The 21,603-nt window shown below is 36.2% G+C and overlaps 1 protein-coding gene across 2 annotated transcripts; it reads right to left on the reverse strand.

The window, feature by feature from the left end:
* Positions 1-268: 268 nt before the first annotated feature.
* On the reverse strand, positions 269-18,466 carry LOC110384106 (zonadhesin). Of its 2 annotated transcripts, none has more exons than XM_064034436.1 (41): positions 18,260-18,465; positions 18,038-18,079; positions 17,596-17,799; positions 17,034-17,222; positions 16,599-16,796; positions 16,021-16,215; positions 15,517-15,735; positions 15,032-15,217; positions 14,497-14,688; positions 13,919-14,101; positions 13,427-13,597; positions 12,962-13,150; positions 12,415-12,597; positions 12,004-12,192; positions 11,525-11,725; positions 10,985-11,173; positions 10,493-10,690; positions 9,975-10,157; positions 9,642-9,830; positions 9,180-9,380; positions 8,621-8,803; positions 8,188-8,382; positions 7,911-8,105; positions 7,523-7,711; positions 7,029-7,232; positions 6,556-6,738; positions 6,148-6,336; positions 5,461-5,649; positions 4,969-5,151; positions 4,037-4,225; positions 3,707-3,901; positions 3,367-3,555; positions 2,980-3,177; positions 2,772-2,857; positions 2,526-2,669; positions 2,237-2,440; positions 2,062-2,160; positions 1,799-1,933; positions 1,453-1,662; positions 1,223-1,367; positions 269-488 (listed from the first exon to the last, which is right to left on the reverse strand). In XM_064034436.1, the coding sequence occupies exons 1-41, from the start codon at positions 18,321-18,323 to the stop codon at positions 337-339; spliced, it is 7,221 nt and encodes a 2,406-aa protein (XP_063890506.1). In that variant the 5' UTR covers positions 18,324-18,465; the 3' UTR covers positions 269-336. The 2 variants fall into 2 exon arrangements, with proteins under 2 accessions (XP_063890506.1, XP_063890507.1); XM_064034437.1 differs by lacking the exon at positions 269-488 and adding an exon at positions 524-1,080 and having other exon boundaries at positions 18,260-18,466.
* Between the last annotated feature and the right edge of the window lie 3,137 nt (positions 18,467-21,603).

Here is a 21,603-nt window from a genome sequence, read left to right on the forward strand (position 1 = left end):
TCAGAGGATTTGGGTCGTTTTTGTGTGAAATCTAATTACTTTGTTCAGTTTGTATTCAAATTGCTTAGTGATTTATATTTTCCAAAAGCCCGGGATAAAGGTTTAAATTGCTGTTAATGGCTAGATGATGACAGTGTTAGCAGTAAACTGTTTTGGGGATAAACGTAAGTATACCAAATGGTTTTTTGAACGTGTAAATGAAAATATATATGTTATGGTTATGTTCTAAAGTATCAGTGAGGGATAGGAAGCAAATGAAACTTCAAAATTAATATTGACCAAATTCTATTTTCAAGCATTTTTAACGGAGCTGTGTGCCTTAATTATTTCACCTTTTCAATTAGCTCCTACAAATGACCCGCAAAACAAAGGCACTCTGTCATTTGTGTCTGAACTTCTTAATAATATGTAGAAAGCGAAAGAGTGGGTTGCCTTGAATGTGTACGTTTTTGGAGGAGGATAGGCTGATGTCAATCCCACAATGATAGCTGTAAATAAAAACAGAGAGATTTTCATTGTGAACTTTATTTATCTACATTTTAGGAGAGTACATAGCTGAACCTAAAACTGGAAGTCACATTAAGATGATGATGTATCTGATGTTGCACATGACATAGTTCCTTCACCAGCCAGCCATAGCCATGGAAAAGATTCTAAGTTTTAAACAAACAAGGACACAAAATCTAGGAATATAATTCACCTCTTACTCTGCCCCTACGAACGTCCCACAGAACAGCGGTACTTTGTTTTCTAATATGTAGTATACATAAGGGCGATTAGCTTCGAAGACATAGATCTTTGGTGGAGGATATGGCATGGCTAATGTTATTATTAAAGCTGGAAACTTATCCAAAACTAATGATAGTGTCATTTTTGATTGTGAATAAGTTAAAGTTTGGGATGACAAAGGGAATATAGAAATAGTGTAGATACCTAATAATATTTTTATTTATCTGACAAAAGTCCCAGAGAACAAAATCGTGTCTTTAGTTTTAATGTAAAATAGAAAGGGATGGTTGGCGTTGAAGACGTAAGGGGGCGGAGAATTTAGTGGCAAGCTCCTTCTAGTGAGAATGACAGCTGCAAATAAAATAGTAGTGATTAAAATAAAGGAAACCTATGCAACTGTAACTGCAATAGCCGAAGCAAATAAGCACATTACTTTCGTAATTATTGTTTGCCGTTTATATTAATATATTTTCTTTATTTATTTTATACATACCAGTGGCTGCCGCTGCTTCGGTACCTTTCTCATCTACAGATATGTAAGCTTTCTGTACAGCATCAGATATATAAACTGGTTCTTTACGTTTCAATATACCATCAAATCCATCATTTCTTGGATCAAACATAGCGGTAATATTATCCTGAAAGTTAAGCATAACAGTTAATAAAAGTTCCGTCTCCAATATATAATTTTTGGACCATGATGAATATATTTGTCATGCGTACCTTTATAAGCATTTCTTTTATATTTATTTGTGTGTAGATTAACATTTTCGGCAGATATACTTTAACTTTCTCCGAACGAAGGTTTTTCGTCAAGTTAGAGAACTCATCAGGATCTCTCAGGGCCTTAACCGTATTCAGCAAACCGGTCTTATTTCTTGGAAGAACCACTAGGAAACTGATATTCATGCCTTTATAAAACATCTCCAGGGCCTAAATAAAAATGAGAGACATTAAACAATAATAAAATACTAGAAACAATCCTACTTTTGAAAAGATGGGTCAAATCAAATTACATTAAAATCATCGTTTTGTGGTCTGAAGCCTACACACTGAAAATGGAACATACCTGATAATCATCGTTTTCAGCATAATTGAATGTCCCTTGTTGGTACATTATTTTCAATTGTACAGTATCCCCATTAGCTTTGTAGAAATCTTTAACTGTCGTGTCGTTAGGATTGAATTTGTATAACCAATCTCCCTGCAAAAAAAATATTTGTTTAGCGAACAATCCGAATTTTAAAACAGAAAATGATTATCTTTGCGGACCTGGATTACAGTTTTAGTACATCAGCCAATCTTAAACAAATTATATTTGTGAATGCTTACCAAGAAATAAATGGCGTTGACTAAGCACAGTCTTGTATTCGCACTAAACATGCTTGGCTGAACGAGGTCTTGAATTTTGCCACGAGTACGGTTTGATACCTAGAAAATTATTTGGTAATTAAAAGTATAAAGCAGTTAGGTTTGGAAATCTGAAATACCTAGAACTAATACTCACCCAGTCATTTATGATTTTAGAAGCCTCAACATTCTGACTGAAGTCAAGATTCTCTCCTTCAGCGTCAAAATATTTCTTAGAATCTTGAATGAAGTTTGAACTTAGTGGATATCCAATGTTTGCGTAGTATTTAGTAGCCACTTCCAAATCTACGTTTCCTTGATTCCCTAATTCTTTGGTAAATTCAGGGAAAATACACTTTATCTGTAAGAAGAAGAACCATTTTTCTGTAATATATTTTTTTTATGGATGCATGGCCTTACAGAATATAGCCAAAGGATTGACTTACCTCGTCTTTACTTCTAAGGTTAAGCAGTTTGAGAAGTTCCTCTAGCACCGATCCAGTAGCATATAACGCAATCTGTGCTAATGGAATAAGGAGCGATGTTCCTGATGCTACGGCGTTCTCATCAGGTTTTGTAGACACTAGATACTAAGAGTGAACAGTAAGTTATACAATTTTACAGACCACTTGGAACATGTTTCTATGAAGTATTAACTCATCTTAGTGAACATGAGGAACAGTAATACTTACGTGTAAAAAGTCGCCAGCTAAGTTCATGCTTCCTTTGTCAAGTCTAGGTCTTACATCTGTGCAGTTCACCGTCGTGTTGTTGGAAGCTAGTCAATCAATCAAAATACATATATTATGAAAATCTTTTTAATACATATTTTCTTATGTATCATATTTGGGTCCATAGCGAGCCTATTTACAATATTGGAGTATTGCTAAAAGAACTTACGGCATTCATCAATAGGTACACAAACATCGTCATCGTTTCTAACAAGTCCTGACTTGCAGATGCAGGCTGGTTGATCATCACAATTAGCGTCTACAACTGGAGGACAGTCCATTTCCTCTCCTACTTCGGAACAGTATAGAGGCTCGCAGACAAGAGAGGGGTTTTCTTCATACCTTTCATCTGGGCCACATCGGGGTGCTAAAAATTAAGAATTATATAAAAGACTGTTTGGTTTTGGTTCTACAGCATGTGTTATCTTTGTGGAGTTGGTAAGTTCATAATTTTTTTATTTGAGATTGAACTGACATTAGCATTTTTCTTAAGATCCTTTGTCTGCCAACTATGCGAAACCGGTTGTTGTGTTAAGAAGTTTTCTACAGTACTTACGAGGACAGTCTTCAATAGGTATACAGATGTTATTAACATCCCTAGCATATCCATCTTCACAGTAGCACATTTCATTGCACTTGATATTGACGATAGGACAGTTGGTCTGATTTTGTTCATTCAGAGTAGCGCACACGTTGTCACATGCACCACCGCAAGAGTGATACTCATTTAGTCCCGTGCATTTTTCTGAAAACATTTTTATTTGTTTTAAACAAAAAGTTTTTTGTTATGTATGCCTTTATGGTGAAGGTATCTGAACAGATTTATGATGCTCCGGAGATCTCAGCGCTCAATACACACTAGATCAAACAAGTATCTTTAAAATGAGAAAACTTACTACAATCTTCCTCCGATATGCATTCCCCTATCTTGTTGGTGTAAAATCCTTGTTCGCAGACGCAGCCAGGTTTGCAGGGCGGTTCCTGACCCCATTCGATGGGGCAGACATAAGCCCTGTCAAGACTCTCGCATGTTCGCGGTGGGCAAGTTGAAGGACAAAAGTCAAAGACCTCATGAGGCCTGTTGCACTCCGCTACAAGGATAATAAATATTTGTAATGACGACTTTATGACGCTCCGACTTATGCAAAAAATGTGCCTTTAAACTTTGATCGCAGCACAGTATTTCTTTAATATCTTTGGAAAGAAAACTCCAACTTTGTACTCACGTTTACATTCCTTTTCAGGCACGCACAGACCATCTTCATTACGCAAGTAACCGTTAATACAAACGCAGTCTCCAATACACTCTATGGGGTCTCTACAGAGGTTTGGATATTCAAGATCTGCACATTCTCGTCTATCGCAACCTCCATTTGCACAACTGTCAAACACTTCATTTGCTTTACACACTGGTGCTGAAAGAGATGAAGGGTTTAAATTGTCGTTTTTATACTCAATATTTGGTATTTTCCACAAAATATCATGCCCTGTTATTAGAATAAAATGTTAGTACAGTATGAAGTACAGCAATATTTTCGGAAAAGGTAAACAAGTTTGGAATTGCTGCAAATTTTTTATGGATAACTGAGCGCTCAGCTATCGAAAATATTGCACAGCCGGTTGTTGTTTTGCTTTATAGTGAATATTTTTAACCCTTCATAACGGCCACTCTCAAGCTATTTTTACGAGTATTTCAATAAGCTTTAGAAGATATTGCAACCTAGACTAAAACTACGTAACTTTCCATCATCGAATCTACAGTTTCAGAAATATTGCCGTATCATGCATTTTCAAGCGATACTCTGCAACAAAATAGTGGCGTGTTGGCTGCGCTATAGTCGCTCATATTGCAGTCATATATTCTAGAAAAAATATGGCCAGTTTATAGAGGGCTTTATGACTCACTGGGGCATTGGTTTACTGGTACACAAGTTCCATTTTTAGCACTTAAAATCCATTTTACAAGGGCTAACTATACATTGTATTGGTTTAACATCATATACATATATGATATCGAGTTTTCCTATTTTCTTGGCATAGAGAATTTATTTTGGGAGTTTTAAATTTCATTCTTGACAACCAAAAATGGAAAAATCATTTTGTTAAATGTTCACAGTGGTGTGTAAGTTAATTCGAATAACAGAATAAGTGAACTTACTGCAGTCTTTAGGCTGTACACATTTCTTCAGATTGTCATCGTAAACGTAGCTTTGTTTGCAATCGCAGCCGTTTAGTTGGCAGATAAGGGGACATGCCACTACTCCTTTATTGTAGGTGGAACAACGTCTACCGCAGTAGCCGCCACAACCAGATATGGCGTTGGAATCTCCGTTGCAAGAAACTTAAAAAATAAAATAATTGATATTTATGTTAAAACATTCAAATAAACGATGCCTTATCTACTAAATGTAAATATTAAACTAATTGCTCATCAGTTACCACAAAGAAATATATACCTACAAGTTATTTTATGAATCTGGTAATAAGTTTCCAGAATTGGCCAAACATTAAATTCGGAATTTAACTTCAATCGAATAAATAATTACTTTAAGTACCTAACATAATAACGATGATAATATTGATATACCTACGTGGTAAAATTAAAGAGAAAGGAAATAAAATAAATAAATTATTCCATATTTTTGCTTACCACCACATTGTCCAATCGGTATACAGACTCCATTGTCATCTCGAGCAAAGCCTTCGTTACAATAACATTTATTGTTGCATCTCTTATTAACAATAGGACAATTTGTTTGATTCTGTTGAGATAATGTAGAACAAACGTTGTCGCATTCACTGCCACAGGCATAGTGCTCGTTGGGTCCGGGGCATTTACCTGAAAATCAAATGTTATTAGAATATACTGAAGTGTATTAGAACTATATAACTTTCTAGCTTCCGCCAGCGGCTTCGCCCGCGTGGTGTGTTGATAAAAAGTAGCCTATGTGTTAATCCAGGGTATTACCTATCTACATACCAAATTTCAATCAAATCGGTTCAGCCGTTTTTGCGTGATTGAATAACAAACATACAACCATACATTCTCACAAACTTTCACATTTATAATATAAGTAGGATTATAAGGAAATCCTTGATTTGTAAGTATTTTCTATACCAATATACCAAATAGTGAAAACATTTTTTGTCTGTCTGTTTGTAAAACCCTAAAGGCCCTACTGCTCGGCCGTTTGAAGAAATTCTTCGATTCTACATTAATCCCAAGCAACATGAGTTATATTTTATCCGGGTGCAGGCAGTAGTTCCCATGGGATGCGAGTAGGTAACCACTGGAAAACAACTATTCTATTAATAAAATTAAAACGTCAGAACTTACGTGGACACTGTTCTTCAGGTACGCATGTGCCATTTTCAAGTCGCAAGAATCCTTCTTTGCAAACACAACCACCGTTACATTTGATAGGATCTATACAAAGATCAGGTTCATCTATTTGAGAACAGTTCCATTTTCCACATCCGCCGTTAGCGCAGCCAACGTAAACTTCATTATTGCCGCAAGTAGGTGCTGCAAAAGAAATAAGTGACCATTTTTATTAATATATCATATTAAAAGTAAATAAGGATTATCTCTGTCGCTTTAAAGTTGGCTGTCAGAGAACTCAATTCTGGGTTGAGCTCACCCAGACGTTTGTGTACACAAACTGTCTGTATTATTTGGGTATTTCCATATTAAGAGTACAATAAAGAATAATATATTTTACATAATATAATAAAGTACACTTACTGCAATCTTTAGGACGAACACATTTCCCTAAATTGCTATCGTATACGAATCCGTTTCTGCAATCGCAGCCATTGAGTTTACAAATTAACGTGCAAACAACGTCTTTTTCTTTGTAGTTCGAGCACAGTCTACCACAGTTCTGTCCACAACCAAGGACCGCGTTTGGATCGCCTCCACATGAAGCTGAGGACAGAAGTCGAAAATCAATTTCGTAAGTACATAAATCTTCACTTATGTGAAGAAAGTACATTCACAAAAAGCTGAGCTGATCATGATATTCTTAGATGTTCCGGTTTGAAGTTCATATGAGATGAAGTAATTTGGGTGCATCATGGTTCCCTTAGGTCTTAGGGAACAGGAGAAAAAACAAAGGTTACTAATTTGAAGTACGTAATTTGGATGCACCATGGTTCTGTTAGGGTATAGCTAAAATTGCAGAAAACAGAACTTAAATAAATTCATACTGTACTTACGACATTCATTAGTAGGAATACACTTTCCATCATCGTCTTTCACATAGTCTTCGATGCAGACACACTTTGGTTCACCACACGACACAGTGGAATTACCATTTAATGCAGGACAATCTATTGGGAAGCCGAGTTGAGAGCAAGATTGTGCCGTACACAGCTGGTCCGGACACTCTTCTAGTCTTTCGTTTTCACCACATTTGGGTACTGTAGAATATGAAAAATAATGAAAGAAAAAAAAAATGCGTGGAAAAACAGCAGATATAGAAACAACAATTAGTAAACGATGAAAGAAATGGTTTTTATATAGCTTGAGAAGAAGTGAAGTCGATTTAAGAGGAACTGTTTTGCAGAATTCGTTATACATAGCCAGTCCACAGACCAGAAGGTTAACTTGGTGACTGAAGGATCTTGCTTTGTAGAATTTTAGAGGTATTATCGCAATCAAATGTGAACAATAAAATCTTCATTAACAATACTAATTTCTCTTCCCTTACCTGGACATTGTTCTATTGGTATACAGGTGCCATTTTCGTCTCTAGCGTAACCCTTTTCGCAATAACACATAGGATTGCACTTAATATTGACGATGGGACAGTTTGTCTGGTTCTGTTGACTAAGTGTAGCACACACGTTGTCGCATGCTCCGCCACACGAGAATAACTCGTTCGGACCCGTGCATTTTACTGAAATAATGATAATGTAAAATAGATTTTATATTTTAATATTTCTTAACCAATAGTGTTCTTAGAACTTAGAAATTCAGCATCATTCTCTTGTCCTTATCCCAACTTATTTGAGGCTGGTGCATGTTTTCTTCCGCCATACTCTAGAACTTAGCCAATATTATTATTTTTCATAAAACATCTTAATGGTGCTACTCACAGCAATCAGTTTTCGAAATACATTCACCAAGTTTATTTCTGTAATAATCCTTCTCACATCGACAGGTACCATTGCACTTTTCTTCTCCAAGTATGACAGCTGGGCAAGAATATTTTTTGCCAATGCTTTCACAAGTTTGTGGTGGACAACTTGGTGGGCAGGGATCGTAGACTGTGTGTGGTTCCAAGCAATTTTCTGTAAATAAGTATAAAGTGTGACAATAGTCTTACAGCAAATAGTTTTTATTCAAATAATCAAATAAAAGGGTAATACTAACGGCTACATTGGTCCTTTGGTAAACAAACGCCATTCTTGTCCCGTAAATAACCTTCCTTGCAGAGACATCCTTTGATGCAGCTTTCAGAGGCTATCTTTACACAAGGAACCGGTTTTCCTAATTGAGAGCAATTTTTAGCCTCACATCCCCCTTGGATACATGGCGAATAAACTTCATCTTTTCCGCATATTGGTGCTAAAAAAATATTAATGTGGTACATTAAAACATTCTTCTTCTCGAAAGTACAAATGACATTTCATAATGGGATTCAACGGGAAGAGCAAATGAGATCCATCGGACATCTTAAGAAAACTTGGATTCAACGAGGATGATTGAAAATATGCAAGAACATTAGAGAGAGACGAGACACGAGATCATACATATATTAAACTAAGAACAACCAAATAAAATATAATGGTTTGTGAATACTTACTGCATTCTCGAGGGCGTACGCATTTTTTGATATTGACATCGAATACAAAGTTCTTTTTACAATCGCAAGCATTGAATTTGCATATCTTAGGACACGGCACTGGTTCAAGGTTATAGTTGGAGCAAAGTCTGCCACAATTGATACCACAACCTGGTTTGGCATTTGGATCACCACCACATGATGCTGTAAATAGTATAAGAGTGTTATGAAATATTAAATGACGCATTTTTGTTTTAAAACGAACTGTTGCAAATTGCCCAAAATAAGAATGGCTAGATTTCATCATCATATTCATATGAGCATCATATTCATATAAAGGTCGCCGGAAGACGTTGGATGCAGGTCGCTTCCAACTGGTAGTTGTTGAGATCTAATTTAAGAGGGAGGCCTAAGTACAACAGCGGAGGACGTCCTATGGCTGATATGATGAGATGATGATTGTTACGAAATCCTGGTAAATCTGGGGTAAAGAGAAGAGAGCTGATTATTATTCAGCAGGACCAATGGTTGACAAAAAATAAATTACCAAACTGTTAATCTAAGATTTGAATAAACTTACGGCATTGATCTTTAGGTATGCAAATTCCATAATCATTCCTCACGAATCCATAATCACAAACACAAGCAGGTTGTCCTGGGCAGGTGGAATCCCCTGATAACGCTGGGCAACGTATAGGAAAGCCTAGCTCTGAACATTTTTGTGGTATACAAAGGGAATCTGGACATAGTTCAAATCTTTCGTTTATCCCACATTTTGGTACTGCAAGTAAAATATTGGACTGTTGAATTGGGACTTATTTTTCTGTACTCGGATTTAAGTTATTTTTAGAATACACATATTTATTGCTATCAATTTCATATTATTATTTATTGCACCACTAGGTAGAAAATATAAAATGGCTGTCACAATTATGAACCCATCAGGGCACAGCAAGATATTAGGAAGAGGGGAAGGTGTGATATGTAAGATTGTACCTATATTATTTACTCAGTTTTTATTACAATTTAAGCGACCACTCACTTGGACACTCCTTTATTGGAACGCATCTTCCATCTTTATCTCTTAAGTACCCTTCTTGACAGACACAACCTCCAATACACTTTATCACATCTATACAGAGATCCGGCTCTCCAAGTTGCGTACAATTCCTCTTGCCGCATCCACCGTTAGCGCAAAAATTGTAGACTTCGTTCTTTCCACAAACAGGTGCTAAAATTACAATTATTTCTTTTTTAAGAAAAAAAGGATAAATTGCAAAAAAATTACGAACACAGTCTATTTGAAGCTATGATCTTCTTCCTAATAATATTTAGCATTTGATAAAAATAGTGTAGTTAAAAATTTTTTACGTACTGCAATCTTTCGGTCTCACACATTTCTTTATATTGTCATCAAAAACATATCCTTTTCGGCAGTCGCAAGCATTGAAGTAGCATACTGCTATACAAGCGATGTCTGTTCTATTGTAATCAGCGCAAGTTCTACCGCAGTTCACTCCACAGCCAGATACTGCTTTCGAATCCCCTCCGCATGAAGCTGCAAAAATGTTCTGATTGCAGAATTTGTTCAATGTTCTTTTTATACTTTGGACTCACACATGACTTGTGCAACATCAAGAAAAGTATTAATACATTTTGTTCTTTACCTATTTGAGGCTCTACAGTTCAGGCACGAGGCAGTTGACGTACGCCTGTTTCTCTAATGCAGAATTTAGTTCACGTAAACGTATCGATGCCTGATGCTGAATTTATGGACTCCTTAGATTGTTTTTATTTAAGCAAAAATCTCAAAACACTTTCCTTCGTCGCTAAAGGGAGTAGAGTTTATCGGAGATGATCTCAGACACCAAAAAGAAAAGGCAATCTACTCACGGCAATTTTGATTGGGTATACATCTTCCTTTAGCATCTCTAACGTAGTCGTCAATACAGACACAGCCCGGGGGCACTGGGCAACCATTTGGAGGTAAATCAGGACACGCATAAGGGAAGCCTAATTCAGTACATTTCTGAGGAGTGCACAATGCAGGGGGACATTGTTCCAGTCTTTCATTAACCCCACAAACAGTTTCTGAAAAGGAATTTGGAGATGAAATACCACTGAATGAATTCTTGGAAGAGGTAATGACGCATTGAACAGATACTTTTAAGTTTAGAGGAAACAGAGCACTTATTTTTATCACACAGCTACGGCTACTTCAAGAGACCAGGAAAAATATACAGGAAAATCAAAATACCCTCCTATCGAGGGAATTGATAAATTATCTTTTTTGCTGCAATCAAATTAGGTTGGACACGTTTAAATAATTAGGAAAATAATACAAATTAATTTAAATACGAAAACTGTAGGTTATTCTGCACATACTTGGACATTTCTCGATGGGAATGCAAATATTATTGTTGTCCCTAGCGTATCCTGGTTCACAGTAGCACATTTCATTGCATTTGATATTGACGATGGGACAGTTGGTCTGATTTTGTTCCTTCAGAGTAGCGCACACATTGTCACACGCGCCACCGCAAGAGTAGTATTCGTTTGGACCCTTGCATTTTTCTGTAATATGAAGAATTCTAGAAAGTCCAGTCATTGAAAGGATGTAGTCAATCACAGAAGTTTGAGATACATAATGTGTATGCTAACACACAAATGCAATATACAATAGGACTAATAAATACATACATTTTATGCCACAAAGATGGTGTCTAGAAAATATAATACTTATTGCCTTTTTAATTTGCGTAAATGGTCGCAGATTTAGAGAAACAATTAGAATAAAATAATAAAACGGTGATATCGCTCATGACAACACAAGTTTTAAACCACGAATGTGAGATTTTCAAACCACAATAGCTTTAAAAAGTGAGTTACACACAGCATAAGTTTAAATTATGGCAGGAAACTTACGGCAATCCTTTGCCGATATGCATTCTCCGATTTTGTTTCTGAAGTAGTTTGGTTTGCATCGACAGGCGCCTCGGCAGTTCTTAGAACTTGGGCCTGAGAGTTGTAGTGGACAGAAATATTTCTGTCCTATACTTTCACAAGTTTGTGGGGGACATCTTGGTGGACACGGATCGTAGATCTCGTTAGCTCCATTACATTTTGCTATAAGAATAAAATATCCAGGAAAATTGCAAAATATTAAGCTAGAGGTAATTAATAATTTATTAAAGTCTGTTTAGCACAGTCTGAGTGGTCACTACTTGCTTTTAAGTTCTATAAAAACTTAATCGGAAGTTTAACGGGAGCTAAGTAAAACCACTCGAGCGTGGCGAAACAGGGGCTTGATATTTATGATGAACTGCAAAGTTGTTGGAAGTTTTCTATGAAGAATTTACCTACTATAAAAATTTATATTAATATTTTGTAATGAATGTACTTACCAGGACATTGGTCTTTCGGTACGCAGGTACCATTATCAGCTCTTAATAAACCGTCTGCACAAAGACATCCTGGTCTACATTTAGCAGGTCTGACACAAGGGACTGATTCTTGAACTTGAGAGCAGTTCTGAGCTTCACATCCACCATTGACACAGCTCGAAAACTTTTCATTTTCTCCGCAAACTGGGGCTGAAATGTTTACAAATTAAATAGTGTTTTCAATAGAATATCTCACAATTACGATAAACTTAAAAATGTCTGGAGACATTACACATTACTCATAATAAATATTATGTACCACTTATATTTCACCACCATCCTAAGGTAGACTGGCAGAGAACGTCTAAGGCGTTAAGTCTGCCGTTGTATATTGTGCAAAAAGTATATATGTATAAATAAATATTAACTTACTGCATTCTTCAGGACGAACACATTGACCAGTATTTTCATCGAGCACATATCCTTTTTTGCAATCACATGCGTTTTGACGGCAAATAGCCGGACAGAATACTGTCCCTTTGTTGTAATTTGAGCATAGTCTTCCACAGTTAACACCACAACCTGGTCTTGCATTAGGATCTCCGCCACATGCAGCTATAATGAGAATCTAATTATTAAAATCTGGAAATTAGTCTGTGTATCCAAAACTGAGGTATATCGGAAGAAGTATATATTCAATCTCAATTGGCCTCCTGATATAGAATAAAGGGTTTATTGAAAAACTCACAATATGCTACCACCATTTACTTATAAGGAACCACTATCTTAACAGGTTCGCGACCGTCAACTTTAATTCATGTATGTCACTCATAAAAAATATGTCCATCCATCGATCCTCCGAGCCCTTGTCCCAACAATGTTGGGGTCGGCTTCCAGTCTAACCAAGTCAACTGGATATAAAAAACCGGTCATAAAAAATATGTAGGTAATTAAAAAAAAAAAAACATTGGTTACTTACGGCAATCAGTAACTGGAACACATACGCCATTTTTCCTAACATAACCTTCTTTGCACACGCATCCAACTGTGCAATATTTTTGGTCCATCTTGACGCAGCCGGTAGGAAACCCTACATCGTCACAGGTCCACGGTCCACATCCACCGTTGCTACAGTCTGATAGAACTTCGTTTTCGCCACAAGGTGGAGCTAGAATGTACACAAAGTTTTTATAGAATATCCCACAAAAATATCAAAAGTAAAATTAACCTTCGCATACCTCATATGCGCATCGCTGTGTTCTTTGAATACAGGCAGGGACGTTAACACGCTGGTATTAACAATTTTTTCAAATATTGAATCAGCATTTACGTGCATTGCTTTTTATTTGGAATGCGTCGCGCGTACAGATCAGATGTAATAATCCTCTAATGTGAAAGTGCTGTAAGATTCAAACATCAAATGAAATTAAAATTGATGACTTACTACATTGTTCAAGTCGAACACACTTCTTGGCTTTAGGATCGTATAAGAATCCGTCTTTGCAAACGCAGCCATCTTTGTAACATTTGCACTCGGTTGGTTTGGGACCAGGACAGCGTTTGGTACAGTTTGTATCGCAACCAGGTTGAGCATTGAAATCTCCACGACACGACACTGGATAAAAAGACAACAAAATTAATCATTTACTTTGAAAAATTCACTAACCAACACAGAAGATAAACTTGCAATAATTTCGACCCCGCGAAGAAAAGAACAAGTAATTAAGTAGGTAGTGTTGAATACACAATTTTCACCAGATTCTTGTGTCTATGCCCTAAATTAACCCATTTTACTTGCCTACCCAGCTCCATTCCTGATTAGGACATAACAGAGAATTTTGTTTTCACTAACCTGATTGAAAACGCTAGATATTGCAATATCGAAACATATGAAAGGAACTCGTTTAACACACAATAGACATGTCAATTTCTTTACCGCATTGATTCGGAAGGATACATTTTCCAGTGCTCTCGTCCAGTACAAAACCTTTTTTGCAATCGCAAGCATTGTCGTAGCACACAGCTATACAGCTCACGGGCCCTTTGTTGTAGTTCGAACATAGTCTACCGCAGTTTATGCCACAACCAGTTTCTGCGTTTGGGTCCCCACCACATGAAGCTGAAATAAAGATAAAAACTGGTATTTTATTGGGACTTTTTCAAAATACGAATTTGGTATAAAAATATTGGATTCTATAACGTGTATAAGAGTGTTTCACACTGCAAACTTTTAGTCGGCCGATAGATTGTTCTGGGTAATAAATCATGGAAATGAATGGAAGTGGACAAATTACAAAGATCAGGTATTTAGACCGTAGTCGGTATAGACAGACTAAAAACTTGGAAGGATTCATGCTTTTCATAAAAAAAAAATATTAACCAACTATTCGCTGTCACTTTATTCTGCAGTGCGCATAAGCGCTAAATCACCATTCTTCTATTGCACAAAACGTATTTTTTTTTGTAAAAAACAAAAATTCTAATTAGCGTCACAATAAAATTCCTAGTACTTACGACATCTTCGTTTGCGAATACAAACGCCGTTCGCTCCTCGTACATAACCTTCTTTACAAACGCATCCTTTGACACAATCCACAGGATTAATTCTCGGACATTTTATCGGGAACCCTAATTGCGAACAATCCTTCGGTCTACAGTCAGCATTGGTACAGTTTGAGTAAACTTCATTTCTCCCGCAAACTGGTGCTGTTAAATTAATATTTGTTTAATACAACCGAAATATTATGTCATTAACATTGCGATTCGTATTTTATGTTTGTTCTGTTGAATATACCTACGTGAACGCATGCGAAATAATTTAAATCATTTTATTTTCCAATAAATGATTTCACATGTTTGTGATTGTTTTAATGTTTCATTTGTTTTTTATTCATGGAACACCTGTTAATTAATTTATTTACCGTGACGGTCAATACGAAATCGTGAACGTACGTAATAACAATCTGATAACATTTAAAGGTCGTATAACTAAATATTAAAGCTAAATTATCCTTATATTTTTTTAATACTTTATAAAATAAAAACTTACTGCATTCTTCTGGTGGGACGCATTTTTTTAGGTTGTCATCGTAATAATATCCTTCACGACAATCGCAGGCGTTTTCGTAGCATATTTCGATACATGGTCCAGGTTCCTTCTTATTTAGATCGGAGCAATGTTTACCGCAGTTTACTCCGCATCCCGTTATCGCGTAAGGGTCCCCACCACATGATGCTGAGAAATAAATTTCACATAAAGATAATTAAAAGAAAAAATAGAGTCATGATAACAAAATTAAAATTAAAAAAAAACAGACTTCAATAATACACCTAAAATCTTCTCCTTACTTTGACAAATACTAAGTTGAAAACCGCTCATCCAAATCAGTTCTGTCAAACGTGAGTCAATCGCGCACAAACAAACATACAGGTCAAATTGAGAATCTCCTTTTTTGAAAACGGTTAAAAAAATAGTTATTAAATACTGATAAAACTGGCAAAGCTATTAGTTTCACATAAAAAAATATTACTCACGACATTCCGATATCGGTATACATGTGCCGTTTGCATTCCATACATAGCCATCTTCGCAAATGCAGTCAGGTTGTACGGGGCACTTATCATCATCCTCATCATCATCATCCTCTTCGTCTCTTGGACATGAAACTGGGAATCCTACTTGAGTGCATTCTAGAGGTCGGCATTCTTTTGTAGGACATGGTGAATATATTTCATATGGTCCACAATTATATGCTGAAACGAAAAAATGTTAGGATAGGTTTTTATTTTTTTGTTTAAATACATATTGAAGAACAAACTTTATGATGCATTTACTGAGCACGATGACGAAATTTGCATTCATTTTGTGCATAAATGGAATGACTAATGTACAAAACACGAATTTCAACATCAAAACGTCTTCTAAAAAAAGTTTAATTATTTTTGCAATGAGGCTACGGGTTCACCAGACATAACATTAAGTCGTATTTGCTTAAGACGATAAAAAATAAGAACTCTTAAAATAAAACAAAAACTTACGACACTGATCCCTGGTAACACAAACACCCCTTTCATTCCTCGCGAAGCCGTCAGAACAGCGACAACCAGGTTCACAGCTCTTGTCACCAGGGTCTGGAGGCTTGGCGCACCTAATCAAACGGTCGTCTACATCGCAGCGGCGAGGGGGACACGGTGCTGGACATATGTCATATTCCTCATGTGCAGGGCATGTAGCTGTTTGTGGATGCAATAATAATAGTTCATGTTAGGGCTAATGTTAAATTATGAAGGCTTCTATGTATAAGTACAATTTCAGTTACGATGCTATGTTAGTTAGTGGTGTTGTTCTACGGGCTCCCCACAAGAGAGTCAGCAAACCCGAGTGAGGTCTTCTAGAGTCAAAGCCTGCCAGGGCTGTGGTATTGTTCAAAAGAGTTACCATGACCCTGGTACATAAAGGGCTTAAGAAGGAACATGATGAAGTGTTATTCAGTAAGAGTCTGACACTCCCTCACGCCGCCAACCTACAGCGAGAGGGGTTAATTAATGATTTCGCATAAAAAAATAAAATAAAAGACCTTTACCACAAAATCCAAACTTTCAATAAAATCACTTACGACATTCATCTCTCGTTACACATACTCCTTCGTAGTTCCTGACGAAGCCATCTTCGCATTCACAGCCAGGAACGCACTCAGGGTCACCAGGATTTGGTGATGGTGCACAATCTACGAGATTGTCATCCACTCCACATCGGCGTGGAGGGCACGGGGCTGGACATACGTTGTATCTTTCGTTCTGACCCGTGCATTTAGCTGTTTATGATATATTAAATGGATATATAAATATTTTGATTATGATATAAGAATATTCACACATGGTAAAATCTTTGCAGACCTACGTTAAAAGGCAAAAGACAAAAAAAAGAAAACTTCAAAACAGGATTTCAACTTCTCACTGCTTTCATTCCAGAACGGAATATAAAGGTCCACCGATCAATTAATCAAACAGACTGAGAACCTCTTTTTTAAATCGGTTAGCTTCATACTCACGACAATCCTCCTCAAGAACGCAGTTCCCTTCTCCATTCCTTAAGTAGCCGTCACTGCAGCGACAGCCGGGTTCACAATCGCATTCGTCTATAGCTATGCACGATACTGCGGCTATGTTTACACCGCAGAACCGAGGTGGGCATTCAGTTAGACATGGGTCTAGTGTCTCATTTTTGGCACAATCATATTCTGAAATGGGAAATTTTGGGCTCGTAAGGTCAATTTAAGAAGATTTTTGCTTTATTGTAATTTGTATGATATTGACCGCATCTAACATGTATATTATACAGACGCCAGCAAGTCAACAATAACCAAATCTGTCAAATCTTACCAATCGAACATAAACCTTCTAGTATCGTGATATGATTGAAAATCTATTGAAGAAACTTGACAGATTGAGATAGGCTGATGTCCTGTCGTCTGTACTGTTAACTAAAGAAGTTTCCTTAAAAACTAGCTTTTGTGTTTCTTGATACTGAATATGCTAAATCTTTTCTAAGCGACTACAACATTGAAACCTATGTAAACATTTAGTAAAGCTACACATACAAAAAGTACTTACTACACTCGTCTTCAGGAATACAAACACCAGCTTTATTTCTAACAAAACCATCATCACATCGGCAGCCAGGCTTACATTCACTGGAACCAGGCTTGGGTGAAGGAGCACAAAGAATCAGAGCCTTGTTGACCCCGCATTCCCTTGGAGGGCAGGGGGCCGGGCAAAGGTCGTACACTTCGTTTGGGTTCTTACATTTTCGATGACCTGCGAATATATGATTCGCTATAAAATGTTATAGATGATGGATAAGTGTTTGAAGTACTCGTATTTTGATGTGAATAAATTGCGAAATAGCATATCTTAAAAGTAATTGAAAAAATGCAGCTAGACATTTTAATCTAACAAAATTGACTAAAAATTACTTGTTGTCTTTTTTTTGTAAATTTTTGATCTTTCTTTCAATAAAGGTTGTAAAATTTAATCCAATTTGAAGTCTACTTACGATTACCATGTTCTGCAATCGAATAAGGGCCGGGATTATATCCTAGAAAATCAAATATTTTTAGTCTCAATCTATCAAAGCATTTTGTTGTCAAATATTTTTCATGTAGTACATGATAATACGTATCTCATTAATATATAATTTAAATAGTTTTTGATAAATTGATACAATCATTGCCTACTAATCAGTAATTCACTCAAGCCTCAAACAAATCAATCATACCTTTTGTTGGTGTTATCAGTACCATGTTCGCCACTATGGCTGACACCACAAGTGGCTTCCACATTATAACCAACTGTCTGGGGTGCTTATCAACGCTATTTACCTCTTATATACCTTCGTGAACAACGTGCACTTGTTTCAACATGGAAGGTTTAAACCAATAGAGTTCCAGTCACAGTACAACTGACGGAATGTTGTATTTTTTTTTCTTTTTGTACTTTTTTTTTGCTGTTTATTTAACACCATGTGTGTTAATTTTCTAGTGTACGTAAACAATTGGGTTGTTAATTGTAATGAGTGAACATTGTAGTGTGTTCGGTTGAAGTCGGATAGATGTACCTATAATAAAATATAAAAAATCAGTATATGTAATTTACTGCGAACTCAAAGAGGAAGATGTCCAGGATAGAGCGAAGTGGAAGAAGAAGATACGGAAAGCGGACCCCGTCACAAGACGGGATAAACGCTAAGAAGAAGAAGATATATATGTTATTATTATTTTTTTACATCTTATTGCTGTTAAGCATTGTATTAACTTGTTTAAGGAAGGATACTTGGATAATAGAAATAAGGTACAATAGTATCTTAAAGCTGAATCACAGTATAATATAATATTTATTTTTCAACGCTTGGTTCTTATTTTTTTAATAAATGTTTTGTAAAAAACTGGTACTAATTCAATTAATGCTCAACGATTCGATAACTCATTTGAATTCGTGAAGAACCAAAGTATTACCGGTTTATGGGTCACGATTCGAAATGTGTGAACATTCAAAAAAACAAAACCGTTGAGCGATTACATTAAAGACAATTTAGCTTTTTTTTCTTGTATGTCTTTTTCAAATTAATTTTGTCTGTGTTTTTATTTAGGTACTACATTTTTAGCTAGCGCGAGTTTAGGGTCACTATTATTATACGGTCTGGGTCTTACCCAGGTAACCCAGATAACAGTTATCCTATAGTGTTAGTGATCCTATAGTAATAGGTTGTGGACCACAACCTATATGACTAGGTATATGCCTATTTGACTGCCACAAGTTGTGAGTCACTTCATATAATACACTAGTTCTCAGCTGCATCTAGTTACACTGGAAGTCGACCCCAACATAGTTGGTAAAAGGCTAGGCAGAGGATGATTTAATGTGTTCCATATGCATATGTTTTCATATCTGAGAGCACTTTAAGTAAGTATTTTAAGAAGTAATTAGTTTGTTATAATTGCATTGTTGGAATGCTTTAATTTTCTATTCACGTTTTATTAAATTTTCGTTGGTCACGTTAAACCCATTATGCTATTCGTGATATGAATAATAAATCTGTCTAGGTGTGCCTATAGGCATTACTTACTAAGCACTTAATGTTACCAAAATGATATTAGTTAAGAGATTTATGAATTTTCTTTAGCTCATTCATATAAGTACACATGAAGGTAGGTATACAAATCATATATATTTTGTTTTTTGTTTCATAACATGAAAATATTGTGAATCAAACAGGGTAAAACACAAATCAATTAGGGTTTATTCTAACAGAACTTACAGACATAGATTATTGTTAACAATATTGCTGTCATCAGTTTTCTATATTTATTCTTACTTTAGTAAATGATGCAACACCAAAAACCAAGCTGCATTTCTAAAGATGAAGAAGACAAAAACAAATGAAAAGTTGAAAATCCTGATTTAAGTTTCACTTATTTATTAATTTCAACTACAACGTTTATTACACCCATAAATATATTCCTTCAACAAAATAGTTACCACGCACAATCTCTTACGCACTTGAGAATAACGCTAATGAGCCTACATCAGTACTAGCGAGCGAACACGCCAGCAATCAACGCTACTTTGTTATAGAACAGGTAATAAGCGAATGTATGATCAGCTTTGAATAGCTGAGGGACTTGAGGCACAAAATACATAGGTACAGAAGTCAATCTACATACAAAGCGCGTTCGAGTCACGCAGACAAAGGTGTCTATGTGTGCGTGTTCACAGACGCGCTGTCTCAAAACAACTCAAAACAGTGCGAGCGCGGCTGCCGCTTTCTTGAGATAAGCGCGTCACACAAAGGTAGATAAATGTGCACGCGTTGTGATACCTACCTAACTGTAATTTGACTGTAATATAAGAAAAAGTAATAATGGAGCAACAAAATTCGTATTATAATTGAACAAGTTGACGGTTGTTTTATACAACAATAAACAGTGAATTGTCGTTTTTTTAGCCTGCCGTATTACCTATAGTATGTACCTACCTATTTTCTCATATTTCGATGGTTCGTTTATAAATAAACGCAGTAGGTAGGTACAGTTAGGTGGGTAGGTAAGCGCCCCGGCGCGGCGGCGGCCTCTGGCCCAATGCCGTAATAAGTTTTGCTAGTGTCGACCCAGGCGAACCTGCCTACCTACCCTCAAAGATTATTGCTAGTAGGAGTTGATAATTTTTGTGATCATGGCGAGACTATGTTGTAAGGTAGACGAAATAAAACTCGCTCATCAAGTTTTCTGTAGGTAGAAGCAAGCTTAGATCAGGGACTGTACCAACCCATTACATACAAAAATATTTTTTTCACAAGTAAAGAGTAGGGTAAGTATATATGTATGAATAACAAAATTATAAATTGCGGTTTCTGAAAAACGGTATCTCGTTCAAACGAATTTCCGTTGTTTATTAACCTCTTGTATGCCACATTAAATATTTTATTATTATTGGTTTATATTTCATTTTTCCTGTTTTATTCTCAACAATACATCAAATAATTAGATACGAGTACAACTACCACGTTAGTTTTATGCGCATAAAACAGTTGACAACCCTAGCGCGACCGCCGAGTTTAGGCATGAAAAGTGAAGTACATACATGAGATTGACTTCTGTACCTATGTATTTTGTGCTTGAGGTCTTGATGGGGAAATCCACCTAGTTACATTTATAAAATAAAACAAATAACAGTTGAAAATCCAGATATTTTATTTATTTTATTTATTTATTTATTTTATTTATTTATTTATTTGATTCAGGCAACTAGGGCCCATAGAAAATACAATACACAAATAACAATTAACATTAAAATAATTATAAACTAATACATACAAAAATAAATCGTCAAAACAATATCTATTTGCTGACACGAATAGGCGGTGTCGTGTTGCACTGCGTGGTGTCGCGTAGCCTCCCGCGGAATCGCCGGAAAACGACACCTTTCGGCCAAAACGCTTCTTGGAACATGTCGAGATGCTGAGTCGGCACACGTACCACAAACGATTTGAAATTTGTGTTGTGTCTCGGCTCCAACCTCTCGACTCTTAAGGTCCAGTTCGTCTTGACTCGTATATACTCCACG

The sequence above is a fragment of the Helicoverpa armigera genome, chromosome 4 (assembly GCF_030705265.1).
Source record: "Helicoverpa armigera isolate CAAS_96S chromosome 4, ASM3070526v1, whole genome shotgun sequence".
Classification (NCBI taxonomy): domain Eukaryota; kingdom Metazoa; phylum Arthropoda; class Insecta; order Lepidoptera; family Noctuidae; genus Helicoverpa; species Helicoverpa armigera.